We start from the raw sequence: 12,663 nt of genomic DNA, 5'->3' as shown, positions 1-12,663 counted from the left end.
CCAAACAAAATCACAGTAAAATATTCCACTTCCATTACTTTTGTACCTATACCGTCTTAGCCTATAGTTCAAACATCAATAACTAGCTTAATAGTCTGGCACTTCTTTAGTCACTGTCTACAACTGAGAACATTAGAATAAGTAAGAGGATGCTATATGTAGCCTTGTCTGAATAATATCAGTGCCCCTTATGTCCTGGGGAGATCAAGCCATTTCTCATTTCTAAACTCTTTGTTTTTAAATAATCAAATGCACAATCAATAGGAATAGTCAAATAACCAAAGGATTTTTAGTAATAATTACACCAAGATGAAGGTTTCCAAATTTATTTTCAAAGTCATCTTATGAACTCTCATAACTACAGGGAAGCCTATCAGATACAGAAAAATCAGAACCAACTTACCCAAAAAAGTGTTTTCTCCTTTCCCAATATAGTTTATGCAAGATGTTTTTGATGAAGTTTTACCTTTTATCAAATAAAATCTATTTCACTCTAAGTGGGACACGTTAGAACACCGAGAATTACTATATTGCATCGGTAGACTTTCTACCAACCAGTTCCACAAACCAACCATCAACACTAAAATCCTGATTTTAAGCAGATCCAGTTGTCACACTGAGCCCTAGCCACCACCCAAACGAAAGCGTGGTAGCTCTAGGAGAGAATTTAGAAGACTTATTCCAATTCCCTCAAGCTTTTCTCCCTTGCTTTACCAAGGACAGCTGTGTTTAAATATCTGGTGGTTTCTTAGCATAATAGCAGTAAAAAAATCCTCCATGCTGCTACCACAAAGAATCAGCTATTTTAAGTGGCACGTGCACAGCAGAACTGCAACGTAGCAGAAAACCACGAAGCCAAGGTTTATTATCAGTTTTTAAAGGACACACGGAGAGAAAGGGGCTTTCCAATTGCATCTTTAAAAGTAAGGAGACCAGAGCAGAAAAGGTACAGTAGCTTAAGGTGAGGGCGTAAACATTTGCAAAGTTGAAGACAACAGAACAAGTGAGGAAAGAAAATAATAGAGGGGGTAGCAGAAGCTGTGAAATTTAGCAGTCCTCCATCCCTACGCACAAACAAGTTCTTTCATGTACTCGTGCAACCACTGCATTGGCTGTAGAGACCTGTGCAGGATTTAGACCCAGCTCCCTTCCCCTTCTTCTCTACTAAACCCACATCCTCACACATCCTCATCTCAGACCCCCAGCCGACACCAGAAGTTACTTGTATTTTCCCCAGAGATCTGCTGCTGGAAACGACCAGCCTATTCCAGCAAACAAACTGTTCTGAATACCAGCTCCAGGGAACCAACACCAGGTGCTAATGGTTATCAGAAAGTTACATCCATACCAAAAACGCATGAATGAGACATGAAAATAGGATTCCTTTTAAGGGGGGAAAAGGCATCCATGGCATTAAGGCATATATTCAAGGAAATCTGATTTTTCCACCTGCAGGACAGGGTTTGGTGGTTGGTTTTTGGGGGTTTTTTTGGTTTGTTTTTTTTTTTTTTTTTTTCTTTTTTTAGCCTCAAAACGATTGTAAGCTAGCTTTAATACCGTGTCCAACTGTTTCAAACTAAAAATTGAAGTCCCTGTGAAACATATGTCTATGAACTAGCTTCAAAGTGCTCCTTTTCACCCTTCCTAAGAACTGAAACCATATTTAACTGCAATTTCAGACTTTTTATCTCCCTTCCCAGATGGTAACCTGGATTTGCCCCAACACTTGCATGCAAAAACTAATAGAGCGCGAAGTTACAATTTTCCATATATATATGTGAAAAGTATGCGTTGCAGAAAAGCAGTTTCCTACTGAAATCACTTTCCCATCTTTTCGTCTGGTGCGGCCTCTTGAAATATCACCAGGATAAAATATGGCTTTAAAAAACACAGCTCTTCTGTGCCCTTGCTTAAGCATAGAATTACAGAGAGCATAAGCCAACACTTCAATCAGTGCACTCAGTTAAAGTTCATCGTCTTAAGCACGTCAACTTTTTGTCTGTTTGAAGATGGCGATCATGATGTCAAGGTCCCTTTTAGGTCTTTGAAGTGAGCGTGAACCTTTAGCCTACAACTGATCAGGCACTACAGGCAAGCAGGAGGAATTTTACTTTAAGTCCTCCTTTAAACAGTACCTTTCTTTTATACAAGCAGAAAACAGCTTAAAACAACGTGCAAGATTTAAATTTACACCCTTATGGCCTACAGCGCATGCAGATGCTAAACCAAGTGATGCTCATACAAGCTTGCCGTACTATCACTCAGACACTCTGCCTCCTCAAAAACCAGATCCCCCTTTCAAGTGAAAATTAAGGAATTACTTCTTTAGGACAGGGAACCACTTGAGCAACGCTGTAGTCAGGGTTTTCCCCTCAAAGGTTCTGATGTTATTCCAGTATGGAAGTGGAGCTATAAATACACTGAAAGGGCAGTTATGTGGAAAAAAGCTAGTATATTTAGGGACTGATTTATGGTATTGATTTAGGAGGGCAAACTCTTGCTTACAACTCTGTTCATTAACAGGCAGCATAACTGTACATGATTTAGAGTCTGAGTGAAAAATTTATTCAAACTTTAAAAACATTAATGCTGCTCTTAATTCCTACACATTGGTAAAGCAGCATCCCCGTGAATATACACATACACATGGAGGATCGGCCAAAAACACAGCCCGTGTCCAATCTGGCAGGGAAGCGCAGCCCTGCCGTGACCCATCAGGACGTTCTCTTTGCAAGTGCGATCCCGTGTCCTTCACATGAACAGGCGTTTTACCACTGGGAACCAGAGAATGGGCTATCCCAAATATTATTTTTTAATTTAAAAAGAGTCTCATTCCACCAGCTTCCTGACGTTTAAAAAAAATTGTCTATAACAGCAACAGTTCTTCGAGAAGAGGTTGTTAATCTCTAACAGATGAAAATAACATGGTCACATCAAGACCCACATTTGCAGATTCTCAAACAAATCTGAAGGTTTAGCTACTTAAAAAAAACCAAACCAAACCAAAAAAACCCCACTGATAACTGCAAAGGCCATTTCTATTTAAACACCGCCTGACTGGCTAAATGAAGATTAAAAAGAGAAGGGGGGGGGGGGGGGGGGGGGGGGGGAGGAACAAAACACCAAAACAAGGCCCAACATTTTGTACCAATTACACAGATGCCGTGAAGCGACCCGGGTGCCAACGGGAAAGGGCTCGGCAGAGATGACTCCTATTCCTCCTACGTGACTTGACAGCCTCCCCGCCAGCACCGAGGAGCCCCGGCGCACAACAGCACGGCTGCTGCCCTGTCACGAAATCTGCCCTCTCAGCAAACGCGCTCCATTTTCCTGCGAACTCCGTGTCAGCTCCGCTACAGCCTCCTGCTAACGCGCTGACTTCTGAGCAACAGTAGGATGAACTTCAAGTAAGAAAAAGGCACTTTTCTTGCCGCTCCCTCCTCCACCCCCTCCCTTCTCCCCGATGCAGAGGGCTCCCGTCCCAAGGGCGAAGGCCCCCCCGGCCCCGGCGGGGAGGGCTCCCGGGGCATCCCCGGCTCCCGGCCAACAGCTCCGGCCGCTCTCCCGCCAGGAGCCACTTTCGGGCCCCCCGCACCGAGCCGAGCTACGGGGCTCCCCCCGCCCTCCCCTTCCATCAGGCACCAGCACCGGGACGGCAAGTGTTTACGTTTAAAAAATACATATATACCGAGCCCGGATCCAAAGGGAAGACGGAAAAACTCCGCCCCCCTCCCTCTCCCGACTCCCTCGGAAAGGCGATAAAAGCAGGGCAGAAACATCTGACCGCTCGACGTCCCTTTTTTAAGGGGGAGATTGGGGGGGAAAAAAAAAAAAAAAAAAAAAAGAAGGAAAAGGGAAAAAAAGGGGGGGAGGAGGAAAAAAAGGGAAATAAAGGGTCGGGAAGCCCCGCGGGACGCACCGGGCAGCAGTCCCGGCCGAAACGGGGAGGCGGCTCGTCCGCGGCGCCGCCGGCGGGCCCGGCCGGGAGGGACCGCGCGGGGAGGCCGGGCCGGGCCGGGCGGGAGCGGGAGGCGAGCGGGGAGCCCCGCCGGGGGAGAGGCGGGGAAGGGAGGGGGGGCGCGGACCGCGAGTGGGAGAGGGCACTCACGTAGCGTTTCAACTTCTTCTCCGGTGGGGACTTTCGGAGCCAGCCCGAGCAGACCACCTCCCCGCCGCTCATGGCTGGGCCGCCTGCCCGCCGGGGCAGCCCTTCTCCTCCTCCGGCAGCAGCGGCGCCCGGGCCGGGCCGGGCCGAGCCGAGGGAGCCCCGAGACGCGGCGGCAGCACCGCGCCCGCTCCGGCCTCCCGGGGCTGCGGGGCGAGGGAAGGGGAGGGACGGGGGAGCGGTGTGTGTGTGTCTGTCTCTCACGCACAACAACCAGCCGGAGCGGAGCGGCGAGCGGGGCTGAGGCGGGAGGCTCCCCCCTTCCTCCTCCTCCTCCTCGCCGCCGCCGAGTCACACGAACATCGGGAGAGACGACAGGGGCGGCCGCCGCCCCGCCGCAACTTCGGCTCCGGCGTCCCAGGGCAGGATCCAGCCGCCGCCCCGCCTCGGTGGCACCGCCCCCCGCTCCGCCGGGACCCTCCCGCCGGGGAAGGGCCGCGGGGGGCTTCCTCCCCTCCCCTCCCCTCGCCCCGCCGCCGGGCCGAGCTCAGCGCCGGCCGCCGCGGCTGCCCGGGCTCGCTCCTTCCCCTTCTCCTTCCTCCTCCCCTGCGCCGGGAGGAGGGGACCGGCCAGCGCTCCTGCCTCCTTCGCCTTCACCTCCGGCGGGAGGCGGCCGCGGCTGGGTCTCGCCCCGGGGCCGGGGCCGGGTCCTCTCCCTCCCGGCGAGCGTGGGAGGGGTTTACCCTGGTATTCACGGCGTCGTGTGTCCCCCCCCGCCCCCAGCCCACTTTTCTCCACAGCGCCGGCCGCCGCCGCCAGCCGAGCGGCGGCACCTCCCCTCCCCGCCCCGCCTGCCCCCGCCTCCCGCGCCGCCCCGAGCGGAGGAGCCAGGGCCCGGCGGCTCCTCACGAAACTCCGCCGGAGCCTTTTCAAACAACAAGGGCCGGCAGGGAGGGAGGGGAGGGAACGGCACGGCGCCTCCCAGAGGGATCCTGGGAGCTGTAGTCGGCGGCAGCAGCGGCCGGCGGGGACTGCGGCGGCGCGGCCGGCGGCGGGGCGCGGGGCCGGGAGGGGCCGGGCCGCCGTGCGCCGGCGGAAGAGAGCGGGGGTGCGGGGGGAGCCCGGCCCGCCGCCCCCAACCCGCCCCAGCCCCCCGGGGGGCGGTTTGTTTTCGGTTGTGAAGGACGGGGCGGCGAGGCGGGTGGCGATTTGAATAACAAACATTAAATCGCGGCTGAAATGGTGATTCTTTGAAGGATTTATTGGGGGGTGGGGGGCACCAAAAACCAACCCAAAAAGCCCTATAAAAACTGCATTAAAAACAACGCGGCAAGAGTAAACTCCTCTTAGCGAGTCTGAAACTGCCTTAGCAAAAAAAAAAAAAAAATATATAGTTAAAAAGTTGGTGTGTTAGCGCAGAAAGGCGAAGTGCCCGGCGTGGTGCTGCCCGGAGCCGGTCCCCGGTCCCGGGACGCGGCGGCGCTTCCCCGGTGAGAAGCCGCAAGGAGGGCCGGCCGCTGGCAGCCGCTCCCGCCTTCCTCAGGGTGGAGGCGTCGGAAGGATATTTTACATCTGCCCTGGGACAGCCCGCGCCCGCCCCCCGCAGACCCCTCACACGCCCCGAACCCCTCCGCTCCACGGCACCCTACCGAAAACCCACCAAAAAAACTAATTGAAAAATCAAGTTTTGGCTGCCCGTGCCTGCTTATCGACCTGCGGCATTTCTTGTATTTTTTATTTTCTTTTTTAAGTGGCGTGTCGCTGGGCTGCGAGGCTGGGCCCAGCGGCGCTTCCCCGGGAAAGAGCCCCAGCCGCCGGTGCCGGGGCGGCAGCGGGGCGGCCCCCGAGCGGGCCCCGCCGGCGGCGGTGGCACCTCCCGGGGGCGAGGCGAGCGCCGCCTCCGCTCCTGCCGCCGGGAGGCGGCGGGGATCGCCCTCAGCCGGCACACCGGTACGCCCATGCCTTTTCTCACCCTGTCTTTCCTTGCTGGCTGAGGGCCGGGCCGTGAGCCCCTCCGGGCAGGCCTTTCTGCTCTGCCTACGCATGGATAAATAACCACCCCCCCCAAAAAAAAAAAAAGGAGAGTGATATGCAGGGCAACCCTAAACACTATTCAATAAAAAGGAAAGATCAAACTCGTTCAACATCGCCGTTGGTGCTCTCTGTCTCTTCCGCTCTGCCACAAAAGATCTCCGACTAAATATATATATTTTATTTTATTTTATTTTATTTTATTTTATTTTATTTTATTTTATTTTATTTTATTTTATTATTTTACAGATTACTTAACTGCAGGCTTCTGGCATGGGACCGCTGTGGTGGTTGTTAGCACCGGTGCTCTTCCACTGCAGAGAAATAGTCCCCCTAGTGTGCCGTTGTTGAAGGAAGCGCTGCGATGCTGCGATTTATCAAGGTATATTGCATTAAAAAGTTACAAAGCAGCGGTTGTGGTGGTTTAACAGGGGCATTTACAGAAATAACAGGAAAAATAAAGGTGAAAGCTTAGAGACGTTAGAATCAGTGCATCAATTTCACCATAAATCTTTTCACAGTAATTTCCATTAATTCTTGAAGCATTATGGCAGGTAAAGCACTATTAAGCACTAAAAGAGAGACCATGATATTTTGCCAAAAACATTTGAAAAAAGAAAAACGGTGAATGTTGGCCTTTATCAATGTTAAAAGTGCACAAATCCTAGCATCCAAACCATCCTGACGTACATTTCTGCACATCATCACTGCAGCTGCCTCAGTGGGGCTATTGGAAAGAGTAAAAAAGTGATTTGATGCGTGCAGTTGGCAAGCATGAACTCAAACTGTACTGTTAGGTTTAGATTTCAAGCTGGGTTTCAGTATAGCTCTTTTTTTAAACCACTAATGCCATTGTTCAAGCATCTCAACATTTGAGATTATCCAAGTGTCAGATAAGACCACAAAATTTTCCAGTTTCCTTTAGAAACCCGGAGACAATTTAGTATCGTCAGAGCAAGAGCATGTAGAATCAGTGTGAACTTACTAAAAATGCCATTGGCATTAGGGTGTTGTAGCATGATCCAACGGTTCATTTAAATCCCATTAATTAACCTGTGTCTGGAGGGCTAATCAAAGACATCCAGAGTCTTTTGGCTTACACAGACTCTATGGAGGCACCAACCAAACAAGTTATCTGGTCCAAAGACACGAAGTTGTCCCTGAGGTCAAATTTCAAAACATTACATTTGTATTTTAAAACACACTGAAACCAGTGTTACCCTGGAGTCTGGCATTAGTTGTCATATATTCGTTTGTCAATTCATTTTCTTGAAAATAGCTACCCAGAGACAAATTTTGTGGGGGGGTTTCATCCCTGCCATATAACGATAAATCGTAGGTTAAGGAAAAGGAGTTAGTGTCAAGAATAGCGATAAATAATAAGTAATAAAAACTGCCTTTTAGACTGTACCTTGTTGTTGAGCCTAATCACAAGCCCCAACACGGGACATCATAAAAATGTTTTATTGGATTGTTGAATTGAAGAAAATAAAATCCAGCAAAGAAAGGTTTCCAAATGACTAGATAAGGTGTTGCCTGATGGACTGCTCCCTTTCTAGTCATGACGGTGGATTTCCTTTTCTGCTCTCAACCATTTGAGTTACCCATTTGCAGTTCCACCGGTGCTTTCACTAATCGTCTCGAGAGAGGGCTGCACGTAGCTGTACCCCTCTTCCCAAGTAAGTGAATGGCTAGCAAAACCAAGAATATTAATAATGTGGATTTCTGTGCATTACCAGCAATGCTCCGTAGTTCATAATTTAGATATCCTGTATTAGCGTAAACCAAAGCAATTAAGAATACTAATGAAATGCATAAACAGCACAATATTTAGGTCTGACCCTTAACATCTGCATATTTACAGCTGTAAAACTGCCTATGAAGAGAGGTTAGTGGGCACAACTGAAATAATTACGCCAGTCAGTTTCTCCATGTAGAAAAATCCGTACACTCAGCTAAATTAGGTTAGGGTGTAATTTCCTGAAATTAGGATACAAGTCGCAAAGACCTCTGTCAAGAATGAATGTTTCAGTTAGTTTGCCTGCTACAGTGTTGTTCTGAAAGTTTAAACAACACTAAGCCTGCTCCATTTTGAAACTCCCCTGCCATATGGCTTGTGCTTGGAAGTACGGAATACCCCCCGGGGCAGTCACTGCTGGCGGGACTGCTGTAGCCCTACGTCAGGACACGACCACCCTCTCCCCTCGCTTTGTCCCCATGGGTTATTTCTGTACAAGCGTGCTGTTACTCAGGAAGCCCGGAGGATAACGGTCCTTTGAGCTCAATTAATTGCACTACGGAGGTCTTTTGTGTTTCTGTACAAGGCCGGTCCTGGAGGAAAAAGGATTTTCTTGGCCTTGCAAGTGTATCAGCGATAGCCTAAAAAGCTGCAGAGGTGTCATTGTGCCCACTAGGATCAATCTCGCTCTTTTGCTTTGCAGACAGTCAGTGTTTGTGAGGAATTGCCACCTTATTTTTCAAACGAGGTTCCCTCGGTTTAGACCCTCTTTTTGTTTTTTTAGTAGCAGCAAGAAAACAATCAACAGCCCTCAGCCGTTTTGCAGCCAGTTGGGTTACTGAGGTGTTTTTTTTTTCCTATTTTTAAAAAGGAGCATGCAATTGGCAGCTGCTGGTGGCCGAGAAGAGGATGTGCCCAGCAGAGCAGCCAGAGAAGGGAGCTCAGAAGGGATCCATCCTCTCTGCCTACAGCACCGAAACCACTCCATGCCCAGCTACCGCACACGTTGCGTGTGTTGCATGTGGATTTCTGAATCCCGCATAGCTGTTGCCGTCCAAAACAGTACCCGTTTTGTGACTGGATACTGCGACCAACTACGCAGTACAAAAAATGCTGAATAAAATGCTCTTCGATCAGCATGGTGACACCGTGCCCTGCTTATGTGACGCCGCCGCGCGTGGTCAGGGTGCTCGTGCCACCTTCCAGCTCATTGCGCTGGAGTTCAGGCCCCTCTGACAGTGGTTTCACCTCAGTTACCACCTTCCTTCCACGAGCACGTGCCAAATGCCTTGATTACTCCGTTGACTTTGTGTTCTTTCACCAGTGCATTCCAAAGTGTTTGAAATGGGTTCTCCAAAATTTTGGAGTAGACTATTTATATACCTCACCAGATAAAGTAGGTCATGTGGAAATCCATTTGCCTCTGGTTTGCCTGCCAAGCTGCCTTGAAAAAGGAAACAGGAGCTGATAGGAGAGGAGATTAAATTCATATGGGTTTGTTTTTAAAAATATAAATTACTCTAATTTCTCATGCAAATAGCTTAGAAATTCTGGACTCGCATAATAAGAAACTGCTTGCTACAGCTCCTGACTTTGTATTATACTTACAGTAGGAAAACCTGTGCATTCCTCTGGAGTCTCACATTGCAGTCAGAGTCAGCTGTGGCTCCTGCTGGTGATCCCTAAACTCTTCTATTTGAAGACAAAATTTGTGCTTCATTATGACACGAGAAACTTAACACTCTAATAAAAAACCTAATCAAATCATTAAAAATTAATTTAATAAAAAATTTTGCATGCCAAACTATACCCCAAAACATCTTTAGGTATTTACGCAACAATGGATCAGTACAAAAAGATTCTTTTAAGCTTGAAAAAACCTGCATTAAGACATTTGTTTTCATCTTAGATATTTCCCTTTTGATTTCAGAAATATTCCCAGGTAAATGTAATCTAGAGTTATTTTGGTCAGTTCATGGATGACATTATCTACTGTTTCTTTCAGATTGTAGTTATTTAGCTTATTTGGCAAAGAGATTGAGGAAAGTAATACAAAATAGACATAATTAAATTAGATGACTGTATGTCCACACAGTTTAGGGTTGTTTACTGATTGTTAAGCTACCTCTTGTCTCTTTTCTATTATTCTTTTTCGTATTGATGTAGGCAAATAAAGGCAAGGGTACACTGCAGAACTCGTACAAAAAAGGACAAGTTTTCAATTCTGCATTGGTGTAATAGATTGAAATTTCCTTTGTGACTTTTGTAGAAAACTCTCCTTCCCACTTCTGGAATGGAAATTCACTGGTAAATGTTTGTCCTCTGTTTTTTTGCCAGGGGATCAGTTGACTACCTTACTTCATGCAAGGGAATTTCCCTTTTCTTTCTAGACTAGGCAAGGAAGAAGGAGCAGGCTGGCTGGTTGGCCAGCCATGCAGAAACTTCCTCAGGTCTATGCTGTTCAAAAATTAATCAGCAAGATTTTCCCTCCATAAGGACAATAACTTTGCACATATCCCCACCATGTACTGAAAGTGCATGGACTTTTTCTATTATAGGAAGCATTTTACAAGTTCAGCACAATGGAAACTTAATAGTTCAGACACATTTGGTTTGGTCTTGTAATAGAAATAAGAATTACTGTAGAGATGACCATGCTTTCAGGAAAAAAATTAATGCGTGGTCATGTAAGAGACCAATACTCCAATGCTATGCATAGTCAAGAAAGCATCACCCAAGCTGTTTGGTTGAGCATGGTTTGTCCTGCAAAACACAAGGTGGACGTTGCATTGAACAACTCTCAAAAGAGAAATTTACTGCAATGTAGAGTATCGGGGAGCAAGTAAAGGCTAAGAGGCAGCAAATATGAGGACATTGCAGGCTGGTGGTTTCTATCACAGCATAAAAAAAGGCAAACTCATATCAGAGAATATTTTGGTTAGAGAGCCTTTTCATACAATACAACAATTTCAATCTGATCTTTTTCTGGCAAGAATTATTATCTCGTCAGGAGTGCACCGTAGTGGAGTAAAGCAGACTGTTTCAGCTAAGTGAGTGGAACATAAGATATTGCCTGAGCTTCGATTACATCTTTCAAATGTTTCTGTACTCCTCAAACCAGAAAGAAAATATCAGTTTGGAGGTGGCAAGTTAGAGAACATGTAGTGCCACTGTCAGGGAAAGAGAAACGCCTGGCCCCCAGAGTCACACAGTGTCCGAGACAGCGTAAAAACATGTAAAAGAAAGAGGATGGCAGGAGGACAGTGGAGCCACAGCTGCTTTTTGGGGATGTCTTGGGCCAAGTCCAGAAAAAAGGGGAGGAAGGGACAACTACGTATAGTTTTACAAGTAGCATCAATGATCGGGTTCACAGTTTAGGGAGATTGTTCCTTTTCTCTTGCATTATTTCCAGTACTTGTGGAGGACGATCAGAGTTGTCAGTAATACACAATGAGATGAATCTGAGGGATAGTGGAGAGAAAAGTTCAAGACAGGTAGGGACTCATTCTTGCCAACGTTGCAAAATTCAGATGAAATCTGGAGAGCTCAGTAAAAGCTACTAAGATAAAAACTCTTTCCTTCGTCTCCTTGCCACAAAGTGATGCCTCTGACATTTTTCAGTGGAGTGAGGGTGTTAAGAGGCTTTGCCCCTTCTGCGGCTCCTCAGTTGTGTAACAGAAATGCCACACTCCCCTTTCTTCTTCCAGGCACAAACAAATATTTTAATTAAAAAAAATAAAGGATGGGAAATTTTTTTTCTAAATTACAGGTGAATAGATACATGTTCTACTTGTATTAAAAGCAAAAATTTAAGTTTCCTACAAATCGCCATATATTCTCTCCTGTCCCTGTCCCTCCACCTGCCACTGTCTCCTTGAGGGTAATAACATCTCAGTTCACTGGTTTGGCCATGACCTTGTCCACAAGGTCATCCAAGGTGGTAAGAAACAAAACTGTTGCTTACTTGATCAGCCACACGACTCCGATATTGATATGTGAAGAGTCACTGCAAACAATTCACTAGCAAGTCACAGTTTGCAAAAAACATGAATTAAACTGTTCATAGGAAACTTATGATCAGGTGAAAGAGCTACATTTGACCCCAAAATAAATATTTTCCGCTCATTGATTCGCCTACCTCTACTGGAGACTATTACATCATATTTTAAAGGATTTAATGTCACCAGTTTTCCTAGAGTATAGATCTTGTGCTGATCTATAAGCTGTCCATATTTACTGTGGGCTTTCACAGACAGATAGCTCTTTGTGGTTTTTGAGATGTAAGCCTTTAGTAAAGGATTCGGTATTTCAGGAACGAAATATTTATTTTTACAGATTCATTTTTATGATGTAGCTATTATGGCATAATCTTGAATCAGTCGCTTCGTTTGCTGCGTGCTGAAATCTGTTCCAGAACAGTAACTGTTGCAGGCAGGCAGGCAGGCAGGCAGTCACAGGCATTCCTGCCATTCAGTGTCTGTTACACAAATACCATAGGAAAAAGGCATTCCACTGAGGTTCATCCTAGGGCCGTTGGTGTAGGCCTAAGGTATCATTAAGGTCTTTCATCACATGCACTAAATATTTCACAAAGTGATCCTCTGGTGGTTTTTTTCCTGAGGAAAAAATAAAACTTTTAGAATTCGGATGTTAAAAAAGCAATTCATATCATAATTTTGCTAAGTAGGGGGTTTTTTAGGGTAGCACCTACTAGCATTCTCTTTAAAAAATGTTAATTTCTTTAATGCTTCTTCTTCCCAGTGTTTTTAGATTGCTTGAAAGCTTCCTC

The 12,663-nt window shown here is 47.0% G+C and overlaps 1 protein-coding gene and 1 long non-coding RNA gene across 5 annotated transcripts in view; one reads left to right on the top strand and one right to left on the bottom strand.

Moving 5' to 3' along the window:
- GAB1 (GRB2 associated binding protein 1) overlaps positions 1–4,916 on the bottom strand; it is a 102,173-nt gene extending 97,257 nt beyond the window's left edge. For 3 of the 4 annotated variants that reach the window (XM_082316273.1, XM_082316271.1, XM_082316274.1), the window contains exon 1: positions 4,109–4,916. In XM_082316273.1, coding sequence (XP_082172399.1) covers positions 4,109–4,180 — 72 coding nt within the window. In that variant the 5' untranslated portion in view covers positions 4,181–4,916. The remainder of the gene's footprint in view (positions 1–4,108) is intronic. The other variant, XM_082316272.1, reaches the window with a different exon arrangement.
- Positions 3,161–8,994, top strand: LOC309592634. Its single transcript, XR_014228648.1, has 3 exons — positions 3,161–3,407; positions 6,386–6,518; positions 8,746–8,994. It is a non-coding gene; the product is annotated as an uncharacterized lncRNA (long non-coding RNA).
- The last annotated feature ends 3,669 nt before the right edge of the window (positions 8,995–12,663 follow it).

This window comes from Platalea leucorodia (assembly GCF_965183815.1).
Source record: "Platalea leucorodia genome assembly, chromosome: 6".
Taxonomy (NCBI): domain Eukaryota; kingdom Metazoa; phylum Chordata; class Aves; order Pelecaniformes; family Threskiornithidae; genus Platalea; species Platalea leucorodia.
The sequence above is the reverse complement of the archived record's forward strand: the minus strand, read 5'-3'. Positions and strand labels throughout refer to the sequence as shown.